General features: G+C 46.8%; 1 protein-coding gene across 3 annotated transcripts in view; it reads right to left on the reverse strand.

Annotated features, from left to right (window-relative positions):
- SUFU (SUFU negative regulator of hedgehog signaling) overlaps window positions 1-16,098 on the reverse strand; it is a 108,100-nt gene extending 92,002 nt beyond the window's left edge. For 2 of the 3 annotated variants that reach the window (XM_060034171.1, XM_060034170.1), the window contains exons 1-2: window positions 15,743-16,097; window positions 11,327-11,461 (exon numbers count right to left, since the gene is read on the reverse strand). In XM_060034171.1, coding sequence (XP_059890154.1) covers window positions 11,327-11,461; window positions 15,743-15,924 — 317 coding nt within the window. In that variant the 5' untranslated portion in view covers window positions 15,925-16,097. Of the gene's footprint in view, window positions 1-11,326; window positions 11,462-15,742 lie in introns of all 3 variants that reach the window. The other variant, XM_060034169.1, reaches the window with a different exon arrangement.
- Between the last annotated feature and the right edge of the window lie 737 nt (window positions 16,099-16,835).

The following is a 16,835-nucleotide window of genomic DNA, read 5'->3' on the forward strand; positions in this document are numbered from 1 at the left end:
AATGGGTAGGAGCCATCATCCCAAGCAAAAGTGCTGTTTTCAGAATTTGGAAATCCTAGCAGCCGTGGGCCAGATGAACTTAGAAAATAGCATGAGCCAAGTACTAGGGAAGCCTTGGAAGATGTTAGTCTCAAACTGAGAAACTCACGTAAGACAGAAGCCCTGCATACACTGGGCACAGCATCGCTCACAATGAACTGTTTACAGAAATCATCATAAGGACAGGCGTAGGATCGCAAACAAAAGGTGATAGGATTATGGATGATTTTTTTTCTTCCTTCTCTAATTTCCAACATTTTTGGTAAAATGGTTCGACTGTCTGTCTTTGTAAATGAAAAAACACAAATTTATAACTAAAAAGTGACAACAATAATGGATGGAACAGGAAAAGTACAGGCCAGCAAAGTTTTGGACTTTAAAGAGTCTTCTTGATGCTGGTTCAACTAAAACAGAGTTTGAGGTCTGGCTGGGGCCTTAAGGAGCCTGATGTACTCATTTCTCATCTAAGACAAGATTAAGTTTGCCAGGGTCTGCTGTTGGACAAGCTTGCACACCAGTCTTTGTAGTGTCTGTACTGGAGGGCATATCAATCTTGAACCTTGGGATTGAAGTTGTAGGCTACCAGCCTACCCAGTACCAGCTACAGACTTTATGAAAGACACCACCACTAGGGAAAAGAAGGTACAGAACACACGGGCCAACCCCAGTTAAAACCCACCGAGATGGAGGGATTCAGATGTGGACTCAGTACCTACTCAGGGGAACTAACTCACTTAATGGCTTGAGAAGTGACCAAAAGGAAAATATGCCAGAAAACACTGTCTGAACCCATGATGTAAGAAAAAGGGGTTTTGTGTTCGGGGGGGTAGAATGGGGAGGGGGAGGAGGCGAAGAACAAAAACAAAGATATATCACTGGAGAAGACATACAGATGTCAGATAAGCATATGAAAAGATGCTCAACATCATGTGTCACTGGGGAATTGCAAATTGATATAACAATGAGATATCACTCCACCCGTTAGAATGGCTAAAATCCAAAAAACTGACAATACCAAATGCTGGTGAGGACACAGAATAAGAGAAATTCTTGTTCATTGCTGATGGGAATGCAAAATGGTGCAGCCACTTTGGAAGACAGTTTGGTAGTTTCTTACAAAGCTAAACATAGTCTTACCATGTGATCCAGTAATTTTACCCAAATGAGTTGAAAACTTATGTCCACAGAAAACCCACATATGAATGTTTATGGCAGCTTTATTCAAGATCGCCAAAAACTGGAAGCAATCAAGATATCCTTCAATAAGTGAATGGATAAACTATGGTATATACACACAATGGAATACTGTTCAGTGATAAAAGGAATAAGCTATCAAGCCACAAAAAGACATAGAGGAACCTTAAATGCATATTGCTTAGTGAAAGAAGTCAACCTGAAAAGGCTATATACTGTATGATTCCAACTACATGACATTTCAGAAAAGGCAAAACTAAAGAGACAGTAAAACAATCAGTGGTTGCCAGGGGTCTGGGAGGAGGGAAGAAAGAATAAAAAGCACAGGGCATTTTTAGGGCAGTGAAACTATTCTGTATGATACTCTAATGGTGGATACAGGACATGTATTTGTCAAAACACACAGAACTATGTAACAAAAAGAGTGAACCATAGGGCTTCCCTGGTGGCGCAGTGGTTGAGAGTCCGCCTGCCGATGCAGGGGACACGGGTTCATGCCCCGGTCTGGGAAGATCCCACACGCTGCAGAGCGGCTGGGCCCGTGAGCCATGGCCGCTGATCCTGCGCGTCCGGAGCCCATGCTCCGCAACGGGAGAGGCCACAACAGTGAGAGGCCCGCATACCGCAAAAAAAAAAAAAAAGAGTGAACCATAATGTAAACTAGAAGGCAATAGCTAGTAATAATGTACCATACTGGATCATCAATTGTAACTAATATACCACTAATGCAAGGGAATTAGTAACAAGGGAAACTATAAGCAGAGGAGAGAAAGGGTATATGAGAACTCTTTGGGCTGTCTGTTCAATTTTCTATAAACTTAAAACTGCTCTAAAATATAAAGCCTATTAGTTTTAAAAAACCATTACAGTAAGTCCCCTACATACGAACCTTCAAGTTGTGAACTTTCTAAGATGCGAACGTGTGTTTGCATGTCTGATCACGTAAGTTAGTTCACGTGTCTGGTGTTATCTGTAAAAGTTTGGTACCTAGGCTAACTTTGTTGGACTTAAAAACAAATTGGACTTATGAATGTGCTCTTGGAGTGGAACTCGTTCATATGTAGGGGACCTACTATACAGGAATTAAAATGCTTTAAAAAATGATGTGGGGCTTCCCTGGTGGCGCAGTGGTTGAGAGTCCGCCTGCCAATGCAGGGGATATGGGTTCATGCCCCGGTCCGGGAGGATCCCACATGCCGTGGAGTGGCTGGGCCCGTGAGCCATGGCCGCTGAGCCTGCGCGTCCGGAGGCTGTGCTCCGCAACAGGAGAGACAACAGTGAGAGGTCCGCGTACCGCAAAAAAAAAAAAATGATGTGACAGTCTGCATCGATATAAGGACAGAGGAAAAATATATCCTCTGCTGGTTATATCACTCTGCAGGATGACAAGACAACTTTATTTCAGAATAAAAATCCTTCCCATGTCGGCCCTACAGACAGCTCAGCTAGAAGGTATGGGTACTCCCAGCTTTGAAGTGTTCCTCATTTCTATACCTCCTCCCCAGAGAGAATGATCAGATAGTCCACACATTCTGGGCAACATATGCTCTGGGTTGTGGGAATGCTGGGGCACATCCTTGACCACATAGGAAGCATGACCATGTGAACTTAACATCCAAGCCAGAAGCATCACCTTTGTACTCTTAAGAGCAGATTTTCCTGGGAACTCACTAAAAATGACCACAGTAAGGCTGCAGAAGCCTTGACTTGAATTTGACACAGGATCCTATCACCTACCCTCTTGCCAATTCCCGACAGAACTCTTTCTTCTCTACAAAGTTGCTTCAACACCCAGCTCAACATTTCCCCTACAAAGCTCTTCCTGCTTAACTATTCACACTCCATTAATCCAAGATACCTTTGAACTGAGGCGCACGATAGTAATAGAGGTCCAAGCGGGGACCTTCCTCCACACGCCCACACAGGTAGAGAAAGGGAAGGGTGAGGACTGTTGGAGCCAGACTGCCCAGGTTGATAGCCCAGCTCCAGCATTCCCTGGCTGGGTGATTATTTCCTTAACATCTCTGTGCCTCAGTTTCCTTGTAAAATAAGATTAATAATATCTACCCCATGGAGCTGTTGTAAGGATGAAATGAATTTATATAAAACACTTAGAATAGTGCCTTGCACACAGTAAGAGCTACAAGTAGTCTGCAATTATTATTACATGTTTTAATGAAGCACTGAGGACCACAGGGTGAGGGGAGACAGCCACAAAGTCACAGAAGTCAGGCAAAGCCTTAAGTTGCTTCCAGCCCCAATCCTCACTGTCGTCTTCTTTCCCAGGGACTCTGCCATCTCATATCAAGCAGATCTTGGGTTTTTTCAAAGACAGAAGCTCGGTATGACTTCTCATTGTCCCCCACCCAAACACATCACCTTCTCCAGTGTTCTGCCTGTACTGGGATATATTATCTCTGCTGGTGGGGTGTGCCGCGCAGCCTGGTGCTCTGTGGAGAGCTCGGCAGCAGGTCAGCGAGCTTCGAAAGTATGTGCAGGGGTGAGGAGACCACTCCCGTGGGGCTCAGGTCAGAGAGGACAAGACCTCTCCACACACTTCTTAGGACCAGACATCAGAACGGAGCTACTGAAACAGGAAACGTAGTTGACTGGGAGACCTCAAAGGCAGGACAGAGGAATGAATTTAGGAGCCAAAGGCCAAAGTCCTGAGTCAGGACCTCTGAGTCAGAATGCTGGGCAAAGGAGATGCTGGCAAACCCAGACCCAGAACACGGCAGGTGTGAGGACGAGCATGCCTGGGAAAAGCTGCGGCGTGGAAGATGGGAGTCTAAAAGGGTGGGCTGGCAGGCAAGAATCCTGGGGCTGAGAGATCTGATCACATCAAACCCATGAAGGCTTCCAAGTTTCTGCCTCTCTCTGCAGGAAGAGGAAGAACTCTCCCAGTGCTGACAGCCTGGCAGTCACTCCTGAATAACCAGGCCTCTCCGACTTTTAAGTCAGTTTGACTGGGCCAGCTCAAGGAATCTCCTCCCAACTGCCCCCTTACTGCTGAAGGACTCCTTGAATCGGAGAATTTAGCATCTCTACTCCATGGAGGAAGAGAGAATCCATGCTGCAAATGAAATGCTTTACAAAGGATGAGGCCACACACCCACACAGATCTGCTAGGAACCCCACAATGCCTCAGGTCTTCCTGTGGTTACAAAAGAAAAGGAATTCTCAACATTTCAAAATTCAGAGATTGGGGGCCTGAAATCCAGCCCAGAGTGGTGGTTTCAGCCTCAGGGAGAGCTCTATCCCCACTGCTGGCCCTTACTCCCACCCCAGGCCAAGACCAAGGGTGCCCCACTCTTTCTAGGTAGGCCAGGCCACGTGTCCTTAGCAGAGAGCACCACCAATTCACACAATCATCCTGAAACTAAACCCTCTGAGATGAAAGACAGAGGGAGGGACCAAAGCTTCAGGGAGGCCTGCCTTCCAGTGAACCTACAAAGCTCTTCCTCGGCCTGCTGTGCCCAGCTAGGGGGAGGGCTGGGACCTGCCATCTGTGGGTGGCTTAGAGAGGAATTCCACTTGTCAGGCTCCAGAGAGCTTTGGAAAGAAAGCAAAGGCCAACCAGAGGAGAGACCACACTCCTGGGCAGGTATGTTATGGCAAAGGCAAAATCTCCACTGGAAACCCCAGGGAATGAAATGGCATGTTAAAAGGTTCCTGCCAACCAAGCTTTGAGGAAGGCAAATTAGCATTTCCCAACTGCAGGGGACCAAGGCCACACAAAACAACAAGTGGAAAAGTTAATCTGTATCCAGTGTTTTAATAAATAACTCATTTAGTGCAGAGCCCAGATGGGAGAAACCCAAAGGGAAAAAGAGATTATCCACCAGCCCAGCAGAGGCAGCCACGGGGAGCCAGTCAGCAGCAGTTCCAGGCCCCAAGGGAGCAAGAACTACTCTACACTCCGTGGACATACCTGCCAAGAGGCCAGCGTTTGTGGGGCAGAGCCCAGATCGACCATGGAGGTAGAGCTGAGGTGTGGGCTCTACCCTGTGGAGCTGCCAGCCTGCAGGCCAACACCACACAAAGGCTGTCTTTGGAACCAGCCTGGCGCATACAGCGGATGACCTGCGCAGTGGAATCCCACCAGGGAAGTCTGCCTGAGATCACAAACACACTCTGCAACTAGCCAGCCTCCTGTGCCTTGGTTAGGCCCCCTGTAGTCTGGGTCTAGCCAGGGCTGCTGGCAGGACCGGGGACAGCCAGAAATCCTCACGGAGAGTGGTGCTGAAGCCCCCCTCTTCCACAGCTCTGCAAATCCGCACATTCCAGCCCACAGCTGCCTGGCCACAAAGGGAAGGGCCAGAGCTGCAGTCTTCCGACAAGCACTTGGCAGCTGAAGCTCAGCTGTCTCACACCTCCCAAGCTGGGGGGAAGAGCACCAGGACAGTCTCTCCTGCTGAAGTCAGTTGGCGGTGGCCTTAGGGTTCCTAGAAAAGCACGTTGATCTCCCGTGTGGCTGCCCCGAACTGCAACTTGCTCCATCTCTCCAACTTTAGAAACAGCCTCTTAAGAACCTTTAATCCAAACAAGTGCTCTCTTGCCCTATTTCCTTTAGTGACTGTGAATAGGGAAAGAACTTGGATGGAACTGGCCAAACCAGGGCTCATCCAGTCAGCTTACTCTTCTCCCCTCTCCGGGCTACCAGGGCGGGGCTGCTCCCCTTCTGCTCGCTGAAGCAAGCCTGCCAGGAGCAAGAAGAAACGCAGGGGACCCCTAGGCTTCTGCCTGTCCCTGTCCTCAACAAGCTGTGAGGATAAAGAAAGATCTTAATGGGAAGAAGTACACAGTAGGCATTTAATAAATGCTGTTGATTGATTAAAATGGAAAGGCAATACAGAACAGTAGCTAAGAATATAGGCTTTGGGGTTGCTAGAACTGACTGTCAATTTACCACCTGTGCAGTAAGTTCTCTAAGCCTAAATTTCTATATCTATGAGCAAGAGGTAATAAGAATTCCTTATGTCATAGAATTACTATGAGGATAATATAAAGTGATAATTTTATATAAAGAACTTAGCACTCAGGACAGGAATAAAGACACAGATGTAGAGAATGGACTTGAGGACACAGGGAGGGGGAAGGGTAAGGTGGGATGAAGTGAGAGAGTGGTATGGACATATACACACTACCAAATGTAAAATAGATAGCTAGTGGGAAGCAGCCGCATAGCACAGGGAGATCAGCTCGGTGGTTTGTGACCACCTAGAGGAATGGGATAGGGAGGGTGGGAAGGAGACACAAGAGGGAGGAAAAATGGGGATATATGTATATGTATAGCTGATTCACTTTGTTATACAGCAGAAACTAACACAACATTGTAAAGCAATTATACTCCAACAAAGACATTAAAAAAAAAAAAGAACTTAGCACTAACCTGCAATATAGTAAAAACTAAAAAGAGGGCTTCCCTGGTGGCGCAGTGGTTGAGAGTCCGCCTGCCGATGCAGGGGACACGGGTTCGTGCCCTGGTCCAGGAAGATCCCACATGCTACGGAGCGGCTGGGCCCGTGAGCCACGGCCGCTGAGCCTGCGCCTCCGGAGCCTGTGCTCCGCAACGGGAGAGGCCACAGCAGTGAGAGGCCCACGTACCGCAAAAAAAAAAAACTAAAAAGAAACTAAAAAGAAAAAGTTTGCTTAAATTATTACCTTAAAGACGAACAATGCCCTGTACATTGAAAGAAAGCATAGAACATTTTATTTTTTACACTTTTTAAAAATTGAAGTATAGTTGACTTACATTGTTGTGTTAGTTTCTGGTATACAGCAAAGTGATTCAGTTTTATATATATACGTTCTTTTTTCATATTCTTTTCCACTATGGTTTATTACAGGATATTGAATATAGTTCCCTGTGCTATACAGTAGGACCTTGTTGTTTATCTAGCATAGAACATTTTAGATGTTAGGAGACCCTGCTGCTCTCATTACCTTGCTGTATGGCCTTTGGCAGGCTACTTTACTTTCTAAACTGCACAATTTAAGGGAGATGGACTAGATCAGTGTTTCCCATTTGTCTGCGACAAGAAATAATACTGAATCATACTTTAAAAAAAATTCCCTTCTCAACTGTCTTTCAATTTTTTAAATCATAGCTAGGGCCAGGTTCTATTTGGTGTTAGCATGTCTTTTTTAATACCTCGCTCGTACTTACTAATCTCTTGAACAAAGAGAAAGCTGGCCTCAGGCTCAGAATCTTCTGTGACAGGCCACTGTATTAAGCTAGAATTTAATAATATTGCTTTGTTATCACTGTGTTTACTTCCATAACTACCTTTAAATTACAGCAAGTGATATTGGTTTCCATATATGGTAGTGATTTAACTTTTTTTTTTTTGCGGTACGCGGGCCTCTCACTGTTGTGGCCTCTCCTGTTGCGGAGCACAAGCTCCAGACGCGCAGGCTCAGCGGCCATGGCTCACGGGCCCAGCCGCTCCGCGGCATGTGGGATCTTCCCGGACCAGGGCACGAACCCGTGTCTCCTGCATCAGCAGGCGGACTCTCAACCACTGCGCCACCAGGGAAGCCCTGATTTAACTTTAAAAAATATATTTATATCAGGGGAGGTTAATTTAAAGAAAACATAAAGTAGATAATATACTACAGGTGGCAAAGGTTATGAAGGCAGCACTAAAAATTTTGGAAATACTGGGCTAGAAGATTTTGAAATCTCCTCTCCTTTCCAAAAGTGAATGTTTGTGCCCTAGAGGTGTCAGACTGCAGATCTCACCCCAGCCCCTTCCTACAAGGTTCCTCTCAAACTTCACTTCCTCCCCGGAGCTTCTTCCAAACCAGCAGCCTGACTATAAGTCACTCACTCCACTGTGCTCCCAGAACATGTTCTACATCATGGATTGCAGCATTTATTTACCCAGTACTGTAACTATCTCTTTACATTTATCCTCCCTCTACAACATGTGCTCCTTAAGACAGGAATTTTGTCTTGGCATCTTATCCCCAAGACATCTATTATGGTGCTCTGTGTCCGGTACAAAATAGGACTTCAGCACTTGATAAATGCTGAATAAATGAACCAAGGCTTCTGCCCTTTTTTTTCACTGAATGAGAAGTCAAAGGCAGTGTAAGAAGAATGTTGCCAGAGAGTCATTTGCCATAACTCCAATTCAACACCTCTTAGCACTTAAGCTGGGTGATAGAACACTCATCTTTCTGACCTCAGTTTCAAGCCCTAAATTATATGAGAATCAATGAATCAGTTTTAAAGAGGGCTCACCACATGAAATGTTTGGAAAAGCAAACTTTTCTTCAAGAAATTTACCAGGATCGAGAAGAGACCAGTCACACCAGCACAAGGCCAATTACAAAGGTACTTTTGACTTCTGCAACATAGACCAGAACTGGGTAAATATCCAAGAACATTCCTTCCACATCCTTCTAGTGGCAGGTTTTAATACCAGAAAATACGAGGCTCGAGTGTGAGACCTCACCTCAAATGGAGGTCTCACTATTGTCATGAATGACATCTGAATATCAAAGTGTTTTATCACATAGAAATGACACACATATATGAGGGTACTGCTAAACAAAGAAAGGCCCTTTTTCAAATTCAGAGGTTGCCCTTTCTGAAATATGGGACTTCCTCAATTATGTTCTTCATGTCATTTGGGCCTTAGACTCATACCTCATAAGCAGGTAGACTGTAAGAATCTTTAGGCCACATAGAAAACAGTATTCTTTTAACTGGAATAAATCTGTCAACAAAAAGGTACAGGCTAGCTGCACTAAATATCCTCTGCAGGTTCTTATTAAAAATATAAATTAAAGTCCAGCATAGTCCCTCTACTCCCTGCATCTGTTTGCTATTCTATCTCCATTATTAATAATGCAATGCAGGGTCTTGATTCACGCAAGATTAATTCCTTGTTCCCAAAGCCTTAGGCTGACATTGCAATGGATATGTTTGGAAGGCTATAAAGGCAGGCCCAGGAATTGCTCCTGACACGTGATCAGTGAGGAGATGGGGCCTGGGCCTCCAAGATTAACAAGAGAAAAGAGGAAGTTGGGTTGGGCCTGTGATCAGAGCTGTGGTATAGCCTAGTGGTTAAGAGCTCAGACTCTGAACAGCTCAATTCAATCCTAGCTCTTTTACAGCCTACAGGCGAGACAATTCATTTAGACAATTCATTTAACCCCTCAAGGGACTCAGTTTCCCCACATATAAAACAGAGATAACAAAAGAACCTGATAAGATTGTAAAGCATTTGACAGGATGATGAAAGATAGTAAGAACGAAAACAAAGACAAAAAAAAAAAAAAAAGACTATTATCATCTTCTTCCTCATCATAGCATCATCATCTCCAGAATCAACCTCTTAATGCTGAGGCAAGGTAGGAAGAGCCCTGCTACTCTTTCAATCTACACACGCTAAGCAGCCACCACCAAGATACCAAAAAGATGGTATAAGAGGTAAAAAAAAGATAGTATGCAAAACAAAAAACAGAAAAGGACATAATAGAAAGAGAAATCATGGACTTCCCTGGTGGCGCAGTGGTTAAGAATCCGCCTGCCAATGGAGGGGACATTCCTGGTCCCGGAAGATCCCACATGCCGCGGAACAACTAAGCCCGTGTGCCACAACTACTGAGCCTGCGCTCTAGAGCCTGCAAGCCACAACTACTGAGCCTGCGTGCCACAACTACTGAAGCCCACGTGCCTAGAGCCCGTGCTCCTCAACAAGAGAAGCCATCACAATGAGAAGCCTGCACACCACAACGAAGAGTAGCCCCTGCTCGCCGCAACTAGAGAAAGCCCACGTCCAGCAATGAAAACCCAACACAGCCTTAATTAATTAATTAATTTTAAAAAAAGAGTATGGACTCTGGAGCCAGACTGCCTGTGTTAGAATCCTGGCTCCACCACTTCCAATCTGTGTGACCTTAAGCAAATTATAGAATCTCTTTGCATCTCACTTTCCTCAACTGTAAAATGGGGCAAATGTTAGTACCTACCAGTATTTTAGGGTTGTGGTGAAAATAAAATTAGTTAATACATATATATATAAAGTGATTAGAAGAGTACCTGTCTCATAACCAATGCTTAACTGTTAGCTTTTATTATTACTGTTGCTATTTTTTCAACTGACAATGTTTAACTTAATATTAGAATGTGTTTAAATTCAGTGATTATAGAGGGAAGTAGGGGAGGCAGGTAGGAATTATAAGTATTACAGGGCAGCAAATGGAAGAAAGACTAGGATAAAAAATGTACTGCAGGGACTTCCCTGGTGGTGCGGTGGTTAAGAATCCACCTACCAACGCAGGGGACACGGGTTCAAGCCCTGGTCCGGGGAGATCCCATATGCAGTGGAGCAACTAAGCCTATGCGCCACAACTACTGAGCCCGTGAGCCACAACTACTGAAGCCCGCGCGCCTAGAGCCCAGGCTCCGCAACAAGAGAAGCCACTGCAATGAGAAGCTCCCGCACCACAACGAAGAGTAGCCCCTGCTTGCTGCAACTAGAGAAAGCCCACGCGCAGCAACGAAGACCCAACGCAGCCAGAAATAAATAAATGTACTGCAGCTGATCTGAGCACAGATAACTGCAGGTTAAAAGGAAGTAGGTAAGATCGACAGAGGGATAGAGATGGATATAGTCATGATAAAGCAAGTAGAATAAAATGTTAATGGTAGAATCTAGGTAGTGGTACATGAGTGTTCACTGTAAAATTCTTTCAACGTTGTTTCTTGTTTAAAATTTTTCATAATAAGCTAGAGGGGAAAAAAGGAAGTAGACCTAGAGGAATCAACCCAACATCTGGGTCATAGCTGTGCTGCCTGTCATTTGAGCTCAAACATCAGAAAAAGCTTGGAAAAACCTAATGGTTTTGGAACTCTTGCTCACCAACACTTTCCTGCACCAGATGAGCAGAGCTCAGGTGATGACCTGGACCACCTTGGCACAAGGAGGTACAGGCAGAAGGCAGAAACCCAGATGTTTCATGTGAGAAATGCCAATCTCAAGGGACAATGACATTATCATCCCTGCTCAGGAAAACCTCAGAAATAAGGCTCAAGGCTAAGGAACAGGGAGATGGAAGGGCAAGTGTCCACACTCACTCATGGACTCTGTTGTCGCCATAGAGATCACTCAGGCCAAAGCTGATGTAGTGCCAGTGCTCAGGGATGTTGGCCGAAGGGCTCCCCACATTCCTGTACATGCTAACATAGTCCAAGGGGTCTGGGCCACCCAACCTGCAAAAGACAAAACACAGGAGTGTCAGTGTGAGCCTGAAATCAGAGAATGTGAAGTTGAGGGGCTCTACCTTACAAACCTAAAGACCCCATCCTAGAGGAACCTGGGGTAAAAGATAACTAAAGGGAGGCCACACCTCTCCAGGATAAGACCAAAGGATGGGCATCTGGAGGCAGCCCAATTCCATAAGCACAAGAGACTCCCTTCTCCTATCTCCAACAGGTAGAACCTCCTTCAGAAATAAAACAGACTTATTAATATGTATAAAATGGATAACTAATAAGAACCTGCTGTATAAAAAAGTAAAGAAAATAAAATGCAAAAAAAAAAAAGAAATAAAAAAGACTGATTGGTTGACCCTTTGGCTTCCTCCTGTTTCAAATTACCAACCCCAAGTGGGATTGGCAGGGATTATCTCTCTTCCATGGTGCCTATAAACACGCCAAGCTTCAAGGCAAGAAGCGCATCAGTCAATCAATTGGCCTCTGTTGAAAGACCATCCTGATCATCCCCAATGGGCATTGTTACTGGAAGCAGAGGCTCAGCTCCACTCCTGCCTCTTAGACAGCTAATTCCTGAAAGACTATATTGTGCCCTATGTTAATTACAGTTTGTTCTAAACAGACCCAATGCCTCCAGACCCCAGCCCGCACCCCCCAGACCAAAGCTGGTCTTTTATCATGGAAGTGACAAAGGCCAAACTTAGGCTAGCTCGGCTCTGCAGAGAAATGAAGCAGGAGCCAGGCTGAGAGCCCTATGAGCTCTTGCATCTGGAAGATGATCCCAGGACACAGCTGCCTCTAAGGTAGAGCTGGAACATTAAATGATTTGGGGGCCTCTGAGAACCACATTAGACTTCCCCCATAATTCCAACAGAGAGGCAGTTGAGGAAGAGATTCAGCCATTAGCTCACTCTGAGGATTTAATTCAATAAGGGTTCCCTTTAGTAGAGTAATTAGTGTTCTTTAAAAAAAAAAAAAACCCTGCTTTTCTTCAGAATGGATAGGGAAACTTGGTAGACTTGAGAAACAAGACTAAATGGAAACCATCAGCAGAAGGAAGTCTGCATTTAGCCCACAAACACTGCACTTGAGCTGCCTCGGACATCTGACTGTTCCACAGACTGCAAAAACTTTGCCTGCTCCTGGGACAAGGATGGGGTACACTTTACATTTGGGATCATATGCTGAAGGAATGCCAACAACCAAATAAAAGACATGTTACATGTATGTGATCCCAGCAAGCATGCCAGTACCATGCAATTCAAACACTATTTAAAACCAGTAGGTCTGGTTTCACCCTCTTTTGCCAGGATGTTATTTGCCTTTGTAGAAATCCTTATTCTCTGCTAGGAAATGCTAAGTTATTTATAGGACTTGTAAGAAAGTCGCTACAAATAGCTTAGAATCTCAACTGAGTGGATTAGGAAAAGGGACAAATCTCCATGTCTTTCCTTAACTCTGCTTTCGCCAACTCATCTGACTAATTCCACAACCAGTTAGATTTAGAAAAGTTTGTCGGGGAAAAGAGGAAAGAAAGGGCGGCTACCCCTGCAAGGACCTCATGATAACTGCAGAACCCTGGAACAGGTGGGAATGATTACAGGCTCCATATCTGCCCATCCTTCAGCCTAGGTCCATCCAGCAACAAGCGGCAAAACTGCATCCGCTCTTCCATGCTCCATCTACCACACCCCTGGCAGCCCTCTTTGTGGCCAAGTCTCCCAGAGGGTATTTCATCAAAGAGAGAGGCTTTACCTTAAAACTCCAACTGCAGAGAATGACCAAGAGTCAGACAAAATCAGCCTCATCTCTAAGCACAGAGCGTTCTGTTATACTCACTCAGAGACCTGATGGGAAGCAGATGAGTATGTGGAAAATACATCTTAGAAAAAGATGTTATCCCAGGACCCAGATCATCCCTCAACTTAAGTCCTTGAACACCTGACTTCATTCACTCCACAGGGAGGTTGCCAGAGTGAAGTGGCCCTAGGGCACTGGTTCTACTTCAGCAACCTGATCACTCATGTCTCAGCTTTCAACCAGGATGTCCCGGTTGGCTAGGGACCACTAGTCAAAGAGCCACCCTTCTGTCACAAGAAAAAGAATCCCAAGGTACCCTGGGCCACAGCCAAACTGAGGCAGCCTCAGTCAGCCATCCTGCTATGAAAATTGAAGCGGGACTGTGGGATCCCAATTGTGAGGTTATCAGTAAATTACTTTCAGGATCTTAACTATGCAACCCCCTCCAAATCTTAGAAAGAACCAGTCACTGAGCTGTTCCCTCTCAAAAATTCTGCATCTAGGCAGCATTTCTAGTTCCACAAAGTGCTATGCAATCCTTTTTATTCGTCATTAGATGCTGGCCCATCTTTCAAGATAAGTCCTGGCCTGGTTAAGAAACTTGCAACAAGATGAAAAAAGAAAGGTTCCTGGGGGGATGGGGGGAAAATAAAGGGTTCCCAAACCAGTCTTAGTCCTTTGCACCTGTTCAATACCTTTTACACACAACTCTATCCTTCATGGCCACTTGGGTGACATAATAACTGTTGCCCAAGGCTGCGTAGGGATTTCTCCTTATACTCAAATGAGGCCTGAACAAACAGCACGGCAGTGGCAGGTCCCCTTTTTTTCATGACACATCCCAATAGAGTCCATCACTATACATATTTAAATATAGTGGTACAATATATTTAAATATGGGTGATTAAGTTATCAAGAACTGCTTTGTACTCAGAAGCTCTCTTGAAAAACTCCTCTCAACCAAAGAACAGTGTGCCTGCTGGAGAGAACTGTACCACTGGCCACCCCTCCTCCTGGCTACCAGACAGAGGCAGGTTGCTCCCGTGGCTCCCCCTAAGGAGCAGGTGGCTGCTCCCCAGGCCCTTCACACGGTCAGCCTCTTCACATCCTCCCATAGACACAGGGAGCTGGCCTCAGCCCTACACAGCCTAGCTTCTGCCATCTCCAGAAGAAGAAAGAGGTTGTCACAGAGGAAAAAGACTCACTCTTAAAGGGAAAGGTAACCAGCAAAGACATCCACTCTATTCACTTCCCCCTTTGAGTGTACCTCCCCTTTGGCCACACCCCAAGCAGCTGCCTGAACAGAATTTCAGGAGTCAATGAAGGGGCTCATCTAATACAGCGCCTGCACGAATGTGGTTTTGGACAGATTCAATTAATTCTCAGTCAACTTTTGGTCCAGAAACACCATGAAGAAGAGTCCCTATAACATGTTTTGCCCAGAGGGGGCAGGAAGAGACAAGTTGCAAAAGAAATGGGAAACTAGAAAAGACCATCCCCTCCCCAGGGGCAGCCCATCTGTACACAGGTCTGATCTTAACAGAGCTACTTGAGCATTACCCTCAGCTTCCCTGAGGAACTGCTGCCTAAATCTGGAAGCTCTGGACCACCAAGCTCCTCTTAACATCTCACTGCAGGATCCTCCGTGTCCAAGTCCCAGGTCTTCATCATTTACTGCAGTCTTCTTCAATTCTGAGCCAAACCATGGATCTCCCTGACCCTGTCTGCCTCTGTTCTAGCCGGTGACCTAAAGCAAAGCAGCTGCAGAGCCAGAAGCAGCTCTGCATGGAGAAACAGAACTGTGCAGAGTAAGCAGAAAGTTTATCAGGAAAAATTGCTCCGCCAAACTTCAAACGCAAAAGCACTGCACTGATATCAATGTCTGAGCTCATCGGGAAGGGATCAAAAAGAGGCCTCCTCCTCATCCCTTCACAAGCACAACGCTCACAACTTGCTCCCCTCCTAACCCACAGACCCACACCCGTCACTACCCTGTGCAGTCTCGTGCCCTCTGAGCTCCTCCAGCCGCGCGGCTCCAAAGCCTTCTCAGATGCTCCCCAGGCCCCGCCTCGCCTCCCCCATCCCACTTCAGCAGCCGCCCCCCCCCACGGCTTCCCCTCGCCCACTAATGACCCCCTACAGGCGCCCCCTCCTTTCACCACGTTTACAGTTGCTTCTCTCCTATCGTTCCCTCCGCCGCTCCTACTCACACCCCCAATTCACTCTATTCTCCTAATCCCAATTAACCCTTCATTCCCCTCCTCCCTCGCTAACCCTTCGCTACCCACAGGCTTCTTTAACCCCTTTGTCCCCATTCCTAACTTGAGCCTTAACTTCTTCCCTCGCAGCAGAAAGCCCTTCTTCCAAGTGCTTTAACCATTCTCCTTCCCCCTCCTATTCCCGCACAAATGACTTGGCCCCAGCGCTTTAACCCTTCTCAGCCCGCCCCTGTCCGTCTCCCCGCGGCCCAAGGCATACCAGTACTTGACGATAGCGGTAACCTGGAGCGGGTTCGGCTGGTCTGGGTAAAGGCGGCGGCACTCTCCGTAGATGGCGTGCAGTCCCGGGGGGAAGAGCGAGGCGAAGGCCGGAGGGGCTGTAGGGCCAGGGGCCGGGGGCGCGGTGGGAGCGGGGGCGCCGCTAGGCCGCAACTCCGCCATCGGGGCGCGTAGGGTGCTGGGGGGACCGGGGAGGGCAGACGAGGGGGAGAGCACTGACGCGCCAGCAGGCGACCTCCCTGGGTGCGACTCCCGGAGGCGATGGGGGGGCTGCAGCGAGGTCTAGGCTTCGCGCCTGCGCAAGGCGCACCGTCCGCCCAGGCCGTAGCCGCGGCAGAGACGGCCAGAGGGTGCCTCGGGGGCCGCGGGGCGCTCAGGGGGCGGGGCGCCGGCCTGCCCTATTCCGGCACCCATTGGCTAGTGTCTGTGCCAGTCACAGGTGGGTAAGGCATGAGTTGACAATAGGTCCCGCCTCCCTCTCCGAGGGTTGCGGGGGTGTCCCAAGGCTCTTGGCCTCCCCCTAGTGTTAGGAGGAACCCAGGTTTAAATAGAGATATAGGGGCATAGTTCTGAAGTGCTAGGGTCCCATGAAAGCACTGGGAAGTGCGCAAAGGGCTTGTCACTGTTATGGTGACACGCTGCTCAGAAGGATTTAAACATATACTTGCCGGGGACTTCCCAGGTGGCGCAGTGGTTAAGAATCCGCATATTAGTGCAGCGGGCACAGGTTCGAGCCCTGGACCGAGAAAATCTCACATGCTGTGGAGCAGTTAAGCCCGTGCGTCACAACTACTGAAGCCTGTTCGCCTAGAACCCCAGCTACGCAAGGGAAGCCTCCATTCGCTGCAAGCGCAATGAAGACCCAACACAGCCTAAAATAAATATTGTTTAAAAACCTTAAAAAAATGTCTTACAATGGATTGATTCATTCGGCCATGTAGCGTTAGTTTTAATAGATTATAAATGTAAATGTTTCCTACCGTCTTTGAATATCCATTGACCGTATTGACTGACACTAACACCGCCAAATTCGGGGGTCATATGTTGAAATACCTATTTTGGAGTTCTGTTAG

Source organism: Delphinus delphis, chromosome 16 (assembly GCF_949987515.2).
Source record: "Delphinus delphis chromosome 16, mDelDel1.2, whole genome shotgun sequence".
In the NCBI taxonomy this organism is placed as follows: Eukaryota; Metazoa; Chordata; class Mammalia; order Artiodactyla; family Delphinidae; genus Delphinus; species Delphinus delphis.